The following is a 15,000-nucleotide window of genomic DNA, read 5'->3' as shown; positions in this document are numbered from 1 at the left end:
GCTGCCTGACAGGCCATGGAGACACACACACATAGAGAGAGAGAGACAGACAGACAGACAGACAGACAGACAGACAGACAGACAGACAGACAGACAGACAGACAGACAGACACAGAGAGACAGACACAGAGAGACAGAGAGACAGACACACACAGAGAGAGACAGACAGACACACACACACACAGACAGAGAGAGACAGAGAGAGAGACAGACAGACAGACAGACAGACAGACAGACAGACAGACAGACAGACAGACAGACAGACAGACAGACAGACACAGAGAGACAGACACAGAGAGACAGAGAGACAGACACACACAGAGAGAGACAGACAGACACACACACACACACACAGACAGAGAGAGACAGAGAGAGACAGACAGACAGACAGACAGACAGACAGACAGACAGACAGACAGACAGACAGACAGAGAGACAGAGAGACAGAGAGACAGAGAGACAGAGAGAGACAGACAGACACAGAGAGACAGAGAGACAGACACACACAGAGAGAGACAGACAGACACACACACACACACACACACAGAGACACAGAGAGAGACAAAGAGAGACAGAGACAGACAGACAGACAGACAGACAGACAGACAGACAGACAGACAGACAGACAGACAGACAGACAGACAGACAGACAGACAGACAGACAGACAGACAGCAGTCTTCATTAGGCTACATGACAGGCAGACATACAGTTGAAGTCAGAAGTTTACATACACCTTAGCCAAAGACATTTAAACTCAGTTTTTCACAATTCCTGATATTTAATCCTTGTAAAACATTTCTGTCTTAGGTCAGTTAGGATCACTACTTTATTTTAAGAATGTGAAATGTCAGAATAATAGTAGAGAGAATTATTTATTTAAGCTTTTATTTCTTTCATCACATTCCCAGTGGGTCAGAAGTTTACATATAAACTCAATTAGTATTTGGTAGCATTGCCTTTAAATTGTTTAACTTCGGGTCAAATGTTTCAGGTAGCCTTCCACAAGCTTCCCACAATACGTTGGGTGAATTTTGGCCCATTCCTCCTGACAGAGCTGGTGTAACTGAGTCAGGTTTGTAGGCCTCCTTGCTCGCACACGCTTTTTCAGTTCTGCCCACAAATGTTCTATAGGATTGAGGTCAGGGCTTTCAGATGGCCACTCCAATACCTTGACTTTGTTGTCCTTAAGCCATTTTGCCACAACTTTGGAAGTATGCTTGGGGTCATTGTCCATTTGGAAGACCCATTTGTGACCAAGCTTTAACTTCCTGACTGATGTCTTGAGATGTTGCTTCAATATATCAACATATTTTTCCTTCCTCATGTTGCCATCTATTTTGTGAAGTGCACCAGACCCTCCTGCAGCAAAGCACCCCCACAACATGATGCTGCCACCCCCGTGCTTCACAGTTGGGATGGTGTTCTTTGGCTTGCAAGCCTCCCCCTTTTTCCTCCAAACATAACGATGGTCATTATGGCCAAACAGTTCTATTTTTGTTTCATCAGACCAGAGGACATTTCTCCAAAAAGTACGATCTTTGTCCCCATGTGCAGGTGCAAACCGTAGTCTGGCTTTTTTATGGCGGTTTTGGAGCAGTGGCTTCTTCCTTGCTGAGCGGCCTTTCAGGTTATGTCGATATAGGACTCGTTTTACTGTGGATATAGATACTTTTGTACCTGTTTCCTCCAGCATCTCCACAAGGTCCTTTGCTGTTGTTCTGGGATTGATTTGCACTTTTTGCACCAAAGTACGTTTATCTCTAGGAGACAAAACGCGTCTCCTTCCTGAGAGGTATGACGGCTGCGTGGTCCCATGGTCTTTATACTTGTGTACTATTGTTTGTACAGATGAACGTGGTACCTTCAGGCGTTTGGAAATTGCTCCCAAGGATGAACCAGGTCTGCAATTTTTTTTCTGTGGTCTTGGCTGATTTCTTTTGATTTTCCCATGATGTCAAGCAAAAAGACACCTCTAATTGGCTCAAATTATGTCAATTAGCCTATTAGAAGCTTATAAAGCCATAAAATAATTTTCTGGGATTTTCCACGCTGTTTAAAGGCACAGTCAACTTAGTGTATGTAAACTTCTGACCCACTGGAATTGTGATACAGTGAATTATAAGTGAAACAATCTGTCTGTAAACAATTGTTGGAAAAATTATTTGTGTCATGCACAAAGTAGATGTCCTAACCGACTTGCCAAAACTATAGTTTGTTCACAAGAAATTTGTGGAGTGGTTGAAAAAACGAGTTTTAATGACTCCAACATAAATGAATATAAACTTCAGATTTCAACTGTAACTTTGTAATATTCTGATTTTTCAGGGGGTACTGCAGCCCCCCTACTTCCTGAGGCTATGGCCTAATGTGCTGTTGATGCCTGTGGACTTCCTATTTATTTTTAATTTTTTTTATTTTTGCCATTTATACTGAACAAAACCATAAACTCTACATGTAAAGTGTTGGCCCTGAAATAAAAGATCCCAGCGTAACGCTCGTCGTAGAGAGGGGACCAAGATGCAGCGGGGCACGAGTTCATGATTTTTTAAATTTGAATCAAACAAACTCTCGAAACCAAAATAACAAAGGGGAAAAGAACAGTTCTGTCAGGTACAGAAAACTAAACAAAAAACTACCCACCAACACAGGTGGGAAAAGGCTGCCTAAGTATGGTTCCTAATCAGAGACAATGATAGATAGCTGCCTCTGATTAGGAACCATACTCGGCCCAAAACAAAGAAATACAACACATAGAATTCCCATCCCACACCCTGATCTAACCACATAGAGAAACAAACCCTCTCTCTCAGGTCAGGGCGTGTTGGTCCTAAAATAAAAGCCCTGAAATAAAAGCCCTGAAATAAAAGCCCTGAAATAAAAGCCCTGAAATAAAAGCCCTGAAATAAAAGATCCCAGAAATGTTCCAGACGCACAAGAAGCTTATTTCTCTGAAAAATGTTTTTTTACATCCCCTGTTAGTGAGCATCCATCCACCTGAGGCATATCAAGAAGCTGATTAAACAGCATTCTCATTACACAGGTGCACCTTGTGCTGGGGGCAATAAAAGGCCACTCTAAAATGTGCAGGTTTTGTCACACAACACAATGCTACAAATGTCTCATGTTTTTGAGGGAGTGTGCAAATTGGCATGCGGACAGCAGGAATTTCCACCAGAGCTGTTGGCAGTGAATTGAATGTTCATTTCTCTACCATAAGCCGCTTCCAACTTCTTTTTAGAGAATTTAGCAGTACGTCCAACCGGCCTCACAACCGCAGACCACGTGTAACCACGCCAACCCAGGACCTCCACACCCGGCTTCTTCACCTGCGGGGATCGTCTGAGACCAGCCACCCTTGACAGCTGATGAAACTGAGGATTATTTCTGTCTGTAATAATGTCCTTTTGTGGTAAAAAAAACCAACTAATTTTGATTGGCTGGGCGTTGCTCCCAAATGGGTGGACCTTTTCCCTCCCAGGCCCACCTATAGTTTCACCGCTGCCCAGTCATGTGAAATCCATAAATTAGGGAATAATGAATTTATTTCAATTGACTGATTTCCTTAAATTATTAACTGTAACTCGGTAAAAATCATTGAAATTGTTTAATCTTGCGTTGATATTTTTTGGTTCAGTAAAGTTAGCCTTCCTTTTTGTCTTAGTAGTCGAGACTGTCGATTAAAGGGTTTGGCTCCTGAGACCACTTGGAAATAAATCTTAAATCAACAAAGTTTTATTAAAATATCAAAAGTTTGAGAGGAGTAAAACTGTGAGTCGACATTCCCTTTTTTATCTCTGTATTGTAGGCAGATCCACATTATTTTAACCATGCAGGAGGCAGATCCACATTATTGTAACCATGCAGGAGGCAGATCCACATTATTTTAGCCATGCAGGAGGCAGATCCACATTATTTTAGCCATGCAGGAGGCAGATCCACATTATTTTAACCATGCAGGAGGCAAACCCATGTTATTGTAACCATGCAGGAGGCAGATCCACATTATTGTAACCATGCAGGAGGCAGATCTACATTATTTTAACCATGCAGGAGGCAGATCCACATTATTTTAACCATGCAGGAGGCAGATCCACATTATTGTAACCATGCAGGAGGCAGATCCACATTATTGTAACCATGCAGGAGGCAGATCCACATTATTTTAGCCATGCAGGAGGCAGATCCACATTATTTTAACCATGCAGGAGGCAGATCCACATTATTTTAACCATGCAGGAGGCGGACCCACATTATTTTAACCATGCAGGAGGCAGATCCACATTATTTTAACCATGCAGGAGGCAGATCCACATTATTTTAACCATGCAGGAGGCAGATCCACATTATTTTAACCATGCAGGAGGCAGATCCACATTATTTTAACCATGCAGGAGGCAGATCCACATTATTTTAGCCATGCAGGAGGCAGATCCACATTATTTTAACCATGCAGGAGGCAGATCCACATTATTTTAGCCATGCAGGAGGCAGATCCACATTATTTTAACCATGCAGGAGGCAGATCCACATTATTTTAACCATGCAGGAGGCAAACCCACGTTATTGTAACCATGCAGGAGGCAGATCCACATTATTTTAACCATGCAGGAGGCAGATCCACATTATTTTAACCATGCAGGAGGCAGGTCCACATTATTTTAACCATGCAGGAGGCAGATCCACATTATGTTAACCATGCAGGAGGCAGATCCACGTTATTTTAACCATGCAGGAGGCAAACCCACATTATTTTAACCATGCAGGAGGCAAACCCACGTTATTTTAACCATGCAGGAGGCAAACCCACATTATTTTAACCATGCAGGAGGCAGACCCACATTATTTTAACCATGCAGGAGGCAGATCCACATTATTGTAACCATGCAGGAGGCAGATCCACATTATGTTAACCATGCAGGAGGCAGATCCACATTATTTTAACCATGCAGGAGGAAAACCCACGTTGTTTTAACCATGCAGGAGGCAGATCCACATTATTTTAGCCATGCAGGAGGCAGATCCACATTATTTTAACCATGCAGGAGGCAGATCCACGTTATTTTAACCATGCAGGAGGCAGATCCACATTATTTTAACCATGCAGGAGGCAGATCCACATTATTTTAGCCATGCAGGAGGCAGACCCACATTATTTTAGCCATGCAGGAGGCAGACCCACATTATTTTAACCATGCAGGAGGCAAACCCACGTTATTTTAGGTCCCGTTTTAAAGGCGCATGAAACCCTCTCCGTTATTTAGGCTACGTATCCATGCCGATCATGAAACGAGAGATGAGAACCTCTCTGAACACCAGATAACCTTGCATTTAATCGTTATCTGAGACCCGTTTACATTTTTTATTTTACAACCCAACTTACTAGAAGGATTCAACTTCCTGGTTTATCGGTGAGGGTGGAGAGAGAGAGAGAGATGTGCGAACGCGATGTGATCTGTAAGATGGTTCTGCCATCATGTTCATAAAAAACCACAGGTCTATTTAGGACGCAGTGGAACGGTGAGGGGGACATTCGCCCTCTCTATTCATATAGGATCTCTGTCCAGCTACTGTGAACAGCGTGGATGTGCATTAAAATCCTCCATAGCTTGCGTTTTGATTTAATTATTATATCCCCAATGGGGGGGGGGGGGATGATGGTGCATGTAAATGTAACATAGTCTATTTAAAACAAGCTGTAAAGTCGTTTTGTTTAGAATATAATGGAAATTATTTGTTCTCTTTTTAAAATTTTTTAGGCCTCATCAATAATCAATGAAATGTTGCTGATTTACAATGTTTGGCATGTCCACGCTCAGCCATAATGCAATTTACAGTAAGTCTAGCCCCTATATCAGAGTGAATACTATGTAAACTACATACTGTATTTACAGTAAGTCTAGCCCCTATATCAGAGTGAATACTATGTAGACTACATACTGTATTTACAGTAGACATAGCCCCTATATCAGAGTGAATACCTTGTAGACTACATACTGTATTTACAGTAGACCTAGCCCCTATATCAGAGTGAAAACCTTGTAGACTACATACTGTATTTACAGTAAGTCTAGCCCCTATATCAGAGTGAATACCTTGTAGACTACATACTGTATTTACAGTAGACCTAGCCCCTATATCAGAGTGAAAACCTTGTAGACTACATACTGTATTTACAGTAAGTCTAGCCCCTATATCAGAGTGAATACCTTGTAGACTACATACTGTATTTACAGTAGACCTAGCCCCTATATCAGAGTGAAAACCTTGTAGACTACATACTGTATTTACAGTAGACCTAGGCCCTATATCAGAGTGGATACTATGTAGACTACATACTGTATTTACAGTAGACCTAGCCCCTATATCAGAGTGAATACTATGTAGACTACATACTGTATTTACAGTAGACCCAGCCCCTATACCAGAGTGAATACCTTGTAAACTACATACTGTATTTACAGTAGACCTAGCCCTTATATCAGTGTGAATACTATGTAGACTACATACTGTATTTACAGTAGACCTAGCCCCTATATCAGTGTGAATACCTTATAGACTACATACTGTATTTACAGTAGACCTAGCCCCTATATCAGAGTGAATACTATGTAGACTACATACTGTATTTACAGTAGACCTAGGCCCTATATCAGAGTGAATACCTTGTAAACTACATACTGTATTTACAGTAGACCTAGCCCCTATATCAGTGTGAATACTATGTAGACTACATACTGTATTTACAGTAAGTCTAGCCCCTATATCAGAGTGAATACTATGTAGACTACATACTGTATTTACAGTAGACCCAGCCCCTATATCAGAGTGAATACCTTGTAGACTACATACTGTATTTACAGTAGACCTAGCCCCTATATCAGAGTGAATACTATGTAGACTACATACTGTATTTACAGTAGACCTAGCCCCTATATCAGAGTGAATACCTTGTAAACTACATACTGTATTTACAGTAGACCTAGCCCCTATATCAGAGTGACTACTATGTAAACTACATACTGCATTTACAGTACACCTAGCCCCTATATCAGAGTGAATACTATGTAGACTACATACTGTATTTACAGTAGACCTAGCCCCTATATCAGAGTGAATACTATGTAGACTACATACTGTATTTACAGTAGACATAGGCCCTATATCAGAGTGAATACCTTGTAAACTACATACTGTATTTACAGTAGACCTAGCCCCTATATCAGTGTGAATACTATGTAGACTACATACTGTATTTACAGTAAGTCTAGCCCCTATATCAGAGTGAATACCTTGTAAACTACATACTGTATTTACAGTACACCTAGCCCCTATATCAGAGTGAATACTATGTAGACTACATACTGTATTTACAGTAGACCTAGCCCCTATATCAGAGTGAATACCTTGTAGACTACACACTGTATTTACAGTAAGTCTAGCCCCTATATCAGAGTGAATACTATGTAGACTACATACTGTATTTACAGTAGACCTAGCCCCTATATCAGAGTGAATACTGTGTAGACTACATACTGTATTTACAGTAGACCCAGCCCCTATATCAGAGTGAATACCTTGTAAACTACATACTGTATTTACAGTAGACCCAGCCCCTATATCAGAGTGAATACCTTGTAAACTACATACTGTATTTACAGTAGACCCAGGCCCTATATCAGAGTGAATACCTTGTAGACTACATACTGTATTTACAGTAGACCTAGCCCCTATATCAGAGTGAATACCTTGTAGACTACATACTGTATTTACAGTAGACCTAGCCCCTATATCAGAGTGAATACTATGTAGACTACATACTGTATTTACAGTAGACCTAGCCCCTATATCAGAGTGAATACTATGTAGACTACATACTGTATTTACAGTAGACCCAGCCCCTATATCAGAGTGAATACCTTGTAGAATACATACTGTATTTACAGTAGACCTAGGCCCTATATCAGAGTGAATACTATGTAAACTACATACTGTATTTACAGTAAGTCTAGCCCCTATATCAGAGTGAATACTATGTAGACTACATACTGTATTTACAGTAGGAGCCCCTATATCAGAGGGAATACCTTGTAGACTACATACTGTATTTACAGTAGACCCAGCCCCTATATCAGAGTGAATACTATGTAAACTACATACTGTATTTACAGTAGAGCTAGCCCCTATATCAGTGTGAATACTATGTAGACCACATACTGTATTTACAGTAGACCTAGCCCCTATATCAGAGTGAATACCTTGTAAACTACATACTGTATTTACAGTAGACCTAGCCCCTATATCAGAGTGAATACTATGTAGACTACATACTGTATTTACAGTAGACCTAGCCCCTATAGAGTGAATACCTTGTAAACTACATACTGTATTTACAGTAGACCTAGCCCCTATATCAGTGTGAATACTATGTAGACTACATACTGTATTTACAGTAAGTCTAGCCCCTATATCAGAGTGAATACTATGTAGACTACATACTGTATTTACAGTAGACCCAGCCCCTATATCAGAGTGTATACCTTGTAGACTACATACTGTATTTACAGTAGACCTAGCCCCTATACCAGTGTGAATACCTTGTAGACTACATACTGTATTTACAGTAGACCCAGCCCCTATATCAGAGTGAATACCTTGTAGACTACATACTGTATTTACAGTAGACCTAGCCCCTATACCAGTGTGAATACCTTGTAGACTACATACTTTATTTACAGTAGACCTAGCCCCTATATCAGAGTGAATACCTTGTAAACTACATACTGTATTTACAGTAGACCTAGCCCCTATATCAGAGTGAATACTATGTAGACTACATACTGTATTTACAGTAGACCCAGCCCCTATATCAGAGTGAATACTATGTAGACTACATACTGTATTTACAGTAAGGCTACCCCCTATATCATGGTGAATACCTTGTAGACTACATACTGTATTTACAGTAGACATAGCCCCTATATCAGAGTGAATACTATGTAGACTACATACTGTATTTACAGTAGACCTAGCCGGGGGGCCAGGGGCCCGGGGAGGGAGGAGGGAGGGAGGGAGGGGGCCAGCGGCCCGGGGAGGGAGGGGCCGGGGGCCCGGGGAGGGAGGGAGGGAGGGGGTTGTTGACTGGTTGGCAGATGGCTTAATCTGGTCCTGCTCTGAGGGTCAAGAGTTCAATCTCATTGACAGGCTTTCATTATTTTACTGTTTTTAACTTCGAAATTTGAGGTTTGGAGCAATTTATAAATGTGGGAAAAAAAACGTCTAATTCTGCACTGAGACTGCGCTAACTTGTTGATGGGTTATAACGTTTTATATCAACAAGTCTAAACAGTATCCTACATACAGCCTTGTTTATAACCTGTTTATAGGCTACTGAACATGCCTTGTATAAAAGGCTCCTTTAATTAAGTCTACAAAGGCTTTTGCTGACAAATATCTAGGTCTGTTTTTTGTTTCTTTGACCCCCAGGTACTACAAACAAAACTGTTTGATCATTTCGTTGTAATGACTCGGCGATAAACCTTATATGAATTTATTAATAACTTGGGTCTTTCGACAGCATTTAATAATTACAGTGTTTCCATATGAATTATCTGCTGTCAAAAATCGGACGTTTCAAGTTGTAAAAAAGTTCAACGTTTGTAATAACTAAAACCGAGTACTTACAGCACACGTAGATTCCTCAGTCCAGCGAAATCGGCCTTGGTGATTTTAGTCAGATTATTGGCGTTCAGATCCCTGGAGAAACAAGACGACACGATGAGTTAAAAATATGGACCCAAAAAACCAAAAACAATCATTCATATTTTAAACATGTTCTAAAAAAACAGATTTTAATTAAAAAAATTAAAAAACACAAGTTAGACTTCACTGTTCTATTTATTAACCTGGTTACTGGCTTTATTTAGGCCACAATTAAATGACTGATTACAAAACGATGGGGAGAATCTCGGGATAAAGATGATATATATATATATATAAAGGACAGACAGAGAGAGAGAGAGAAGTCAGGCTGTTAATAAACAATATGCTGCATATAAAGGACAGAGAGAGAGAGAGAAGTCAGGCTGTTAATAAACAATATGCTGCATATAAAGGACAGAGAGAGAGAGAGAAGTCAGGCTGTTAATAAACAATATAAAGGACAGACAGAGAGAGAGAGAGAGAAGTCAGGCTGTTAATAAACAATATAAAGGACAGACAGAGAGAGAGAGAGAAGTCAGGCTGTTAATAAACAATATAAAGGACAGACAGAGAGAGAGAGAAGTCAGGCTGTTAATAAACAATATAAAGGACAGACAGAGAGAGAGAGAAGTCAGGCTGTTAATAAACAATATAAAGGACAGACAGAGAGAGAGAGAAGTCAGGCTGTTAATAAACAATATGCTGCATATAAAGGACAGACAGAGAGAGAGAGAGAAGTCAGGCTGTTAATAAACAATATGCTGCATATAAAGGACAGACAGAGAGAGAGAGAAGTGATGTAGGGGGTAAAACATATGACATAATTAAATCAATGTATACTGGCAATACGTGCAGCATTAAAATTGGTAAGAAAAGGACAGAATTCTTTAACCAGGGGCGGGGCCTTCGTCAGGGTTGCAATCTGAGCCCTGCACTCTTCAATATTTACATTAACGAATTGGCCACTATTCTAGAAAAATCCTCAGCCCCTGGTGTTAGTCTCCACAATTCAGAAGTTAAATGCCTACTCTTCGCAGATGACCTATGCCTGCTGTCACCCACAGCACCTGGCCTACAGCAGAGCCTGGACCTGCTAGAGCAGTACTGCCAGACCTGGGCCCTGGCAGTAAACCCCAAAAAGACTAAAATAATGATTTTCCAGAGAAGATCCAGATCTCAGGGAATTAGACCAAAGTTCTCAATTGGTACAAAATATATAGAGTACTGTACACACTACAATTACTTAGGTTTAAAAATAAGCTCAACTGGACACCTTAATGAGGCAGTGAATGAACTGAGAGAGAAAGCACGCAGGGCATTCTACGCCATTAAAAAGCAAATTCAAATTGAAATACCTATTAAAATTTGGCTAAAACTAATTGAATATGTCATTGAACCAATTGCACTTTATGGCAGCGAGGTGTGGGGTCCACTTGCAAAACAAGATTTCATCAAATGGGACAAACACCCCATTGAAACCCTACATGCAGAGTTCTGTAAGATTCTCCTACGTGTCCAGAGGAAAACTACAAACAATGCATGCAGGGCAGAATTAGGCCAATATCCACTAATAATAAAAACTCAAAAAAGAGCAATTAAGTTTTGGAAACATCTAAAATACAGTGACCCCCTCTCATATCATTACCAAGCCCTGCAATGCCAAGAGCTGAGCAAAGAAAAGAGTCCCCTCATCCAGCTGGTCCTGGGGCTGAGTTCACAAACCTGTTCTACTAACACACTGAAGCCTCAGGACCAGAACATCCAATCAATCAGAATAAACCAAATTACACCACAGTCAAAACAAAACTACATTGCTTATTGGGAAACACAAGCACAAACACAAAGCAAAATGCAGTGCTATCTGGCCCTAAATCGACAGTACACTATGGCTAAATATTTGACCATGGTTACTGATCAAAACCTTAGAAAAACCTTGACAAAGTACAGGCTCAGTGAGCACAGCCTTGCCATTGAGAAGGGTAGACACAGGAAAACCTGGCTCCCTGTAGAGGAAAGGCTGTGCAACCACTGCACAACAGCAGAACCTGAGACGGAGCTGCATTTCCTGACAAAATGTCAAAAATATAAAACAATTAGAGAGTGTCATTTCCCCAAATTTGAAATCCTTATTCAAGGTTTTAAAGACCTCTCTGATGAGGATAGGCTACCCGTCCTGTTGGGGGAGGACGCAGAGAGCTGTGGGTTGGCAGCGCACTACATTGCTGCCTGCCATAAGTTGAGGGACAGTGTCCGACAGACCAATAAACCTGCACATGTCCTCAACTGTATGATTATTGTTATTGTTGAATGTATGGTTATATTGACCGTTGGTTATTGTTGTTACTGTTGTCCCGTTGACAATTTTTGATTCTCATTTTTATTTATTTTTTATATTGTAAATATCCAAAGTAAGCTTTGGCAATATGTACATTGTTACGTCATGCCAATAAAGCGAATTGAATTGAATTGAATTGAGAGAGAGAAGTCAGGCCTGTTAATAAACAATATAAAGGACAGACAGAGAGAGAGAGAGAGAAGTCAGGCTGTTAATAAACAATATGCTGCATATAAAGGACAGACAGAGAGAGAGAGAGAGAAGTCAGGCTGTTAATAAACAATATAAAGGACAGACAGAGAGAGAGAGAGAAGTCAGGCCTGTTAATAAACAATATAAAGGACAGACAGAGAGAGAGAGAGAGAAGTCAGGCTGTTAATAAACAATATAAAGGACAGACAGAGAGAGAGAGAGAAGTCAGGCTGTTAATAAACAATACACTGCATATAAAGGACAGACAGAGAGAGAGAGAGAAGTCAGGCTGTTAATAAACAATATGCTGCATATAAAGGAAAGTGTTTAAGTTTAATTGTAGTAAGCTACATTATGAGATCATTAGTTTAATCTGTTGACGGGTAAATTAAAATGTTTTAGTGTAATCTAACAAATATCACATCAACCTCCACCGCGGGTAGAAGAAGAAAAAAACCCAATCCTACAGGCTTTATATTAACTTAAAATGTGAATCTAAGTTCGAGGTGTGTGTGTGTGTGTGTGTGTGTGTGTGTGCGTGTGTGTGTGTGTGTGTGTGTGCGCATGCGCGTGCGCGTGTGTGTGTGTGTGTTAGTGTTTCAACAGCCCGAGACGTCCATAAACATAAACCCATAAACTTGATGAACCGAAATTTAAACAGAACAAATTAATGATCAGGAACAAATTAATGAACAGAACAAATTAATGATCTGGAACAAATTATTGATCAGGAACAAATTATTGATCAGGAACAAATTAATGATCAGGAACAAATTAATGATCAGGAACAAATTAATGATCAGGAACAAATTAATGATCTGGAACAAATTAATGATCAGGAACAAATTAATGATCAGGAACAAATTAATGATCAGGAACAAATTAATGATCAGGAACAAATTAATGATCTGGAACAAATTAATGATCAGGAACAAATTAATGATCAGGAACAAATTAATGATCAGGAACAAATTAATGATCAGGAACAAATTAATGATCATGGAACAAATTAATGATCCTGGAACAAATTAATGATCAGGAACAAATTAATGATCAGGAACAAATTAATGATCAGGAACAAATTAATGATCAGGAACAAATTAATGATCAGGAACAAATTAATGATCAGGAACAAATTAATGATCAGGAACAAATTAATGATCAGGAACAAATTAATGATCAGGGACAAATTAATGATCAGGGACAAATTAATGATCAGGAACAAATTAATGATCAGGAACAAATTAATGATCAGGAACAAATTAATGATCAGGAACAAATTAATGATCAGGAACAAATTAATGATCTGGAACAAATTAATGATCTGGAACAAATTAATGATCAGGAACAAATTAATGATCAGGAACAAATTAATGATCTGGAACAAATTAATGATCTGGAACAAATTAATGATCTGGAACAAATTAATGATCAGGAACAAATTATTGCGCTTTCTGCGCCACTTCTTTAATAAATTATCAATTTAATTATCAATACTAAAGAAAAACAGAGCCACGAAATGTATTTTTAAATGTATAATTTATTTTTGTGGTTCTGCTGCCAGAGGGGTTATTTTTTGGAGATGTTTTGTAGGACTTTCACAGCAGATAATATAATCAATATATTATGATAATGGATGGCTATTTCAGTGGTTACCAACCTTTATTTAGGTTACTGTACCACCAACTGAATGCTAATCTGCCCCGGAAGTACCCCGGAAATACCCCCCCCCCCCCCCCCATGTGTATTTTAACAACAACCCCTACTCTCCCATGAGTCTTCTCCAGTACAACCTGTGGATACAGTCCTGATACCCCTGGTCTATATTATAGACAATAAACCCTTTATAGTGGCTACAGTAAATACTCACAGTCTCTCTGTGTATATTCCTGGGAACATAGTGGCTACAGTATAAACTCACAGTCTCTCTGTGTATATTCCTGGGAACATAGTGGCTACAGTATATACTCACAGTCTCTCTGTGTATATTCCTGGGAACATAGTGGCTACAGTATATACTCACAGTCTCTCTGTGTATATTCCTGGGAACATAGTGACTACAGTAAATACTCACAGTCTCTCTGTGTTTCGGGGTATATTCCTGGGAACATAGTGACTACAGTAAATACTCACAGTCTCTCTGTGTTTCGGGGTATATTCCTGGGAACATAGTGGCTACAGTAAATACTCACAGTCTCTCTGTGTATATTCCTGGGAACATAGTGACTACAGTATATACTCACAGTCTCTCTGTGTTTCTTGGTATATTCCTGGGAACATAGTGGCTACAGTATAAACTCACAGTCTCTCTGTGTTTCTTGGTATATTCCTGGGAACATAGTGTTTACAGTAAATACTCACAGTCTCTCTGTGTTTCTTGGTATATTCCTGGGAACGCTGCGGAGACCCTGGCCGTGACAGTCCACAGTAGAGCCGGAACAAGAGCACTGAGCCGGGCATGGCTGGCCCTCTGCCCGGCTGGGTAGCTCCAGGACCACCAGGAGGACGACCAGTAGACAGCGAACTGAAGCAGGGGCCGGAGCAAAGAGCCTCCTCGACCTTAGAGACATTATCGCTGCAGTGGATTGACTGGTTTTTGGTAACGGGAGACGGGTGGCCAAGGAGTCGCTGAAGGGGTTTTAAAAATCCACAGGACGAGTAAAATCCCAAAGAGGACGATTCCAACTCTCTCTCTCTCTCTCTCTCTCTCTCTCTCTGTCTCTCTCTCTCTCTCTCTCTCTCTCTCTTCGTCTCTCTCTCTCTCTCGCTCTCT

At 40.1% G+C, this 15,000-nt stretch overlaps 1 protein-coding gene and 1 long non-coding RNA gene across 2 annotated transcripts in view; both read right to left on the bottom strand.

The window, feature by feature from the left end:
• LOC115182439 (slit homolog 2 protein) overlaps positions 1-14,954 on the bottom strand; it is a gene marked incomplete at its 3' end in the record, with an annotated part of 16,531 nt that extends 1,577 nt beyond the window's left edge. The window contains 2 exon segments of the mRNA XM_029744031.1: positions 9,683-9,754; positions 14,589-14,954. Coding sequence (XP_029599891.1) covers positions 9,683-9,754; positions 14,589-14,797 — 281 coding nt within the window.
• On the bottom strand, positions 5,750-9,033 carry LOC115182441 (uncharacterized). The gene is made up of 2 exons (XR_003873736.1): positions 8,970-9,033; positions 5,750-5,840 (listed from the first exon to the last, which is right to left on the bottom strand). It is a non-coding gene; the product is annotated as an uncharacterized LOC115182441 (long non-coding RNA).
• Positions 14,955-15,000: the final 46 nt, after the last annotated feature.

Source organism: Salmo trutta, unplaced genomic scaffold (genome assembly GCF_901001165.1).
Source record: "Salmo trutta unplaced genomic scaffold, fSalTru1.1, whole genome shotgun sequence".
NCBI lineage: Eukaryota > Metazoa > Chordata > Actinopteri > Salmoniformes > Salmonidae > Salmo > Salmo trutta.
The sequence above is the reverse complement of the archived record's forward strand: the minus strand, read 5'-3'. Positions and strand labels throughout refer to the sequence as shown.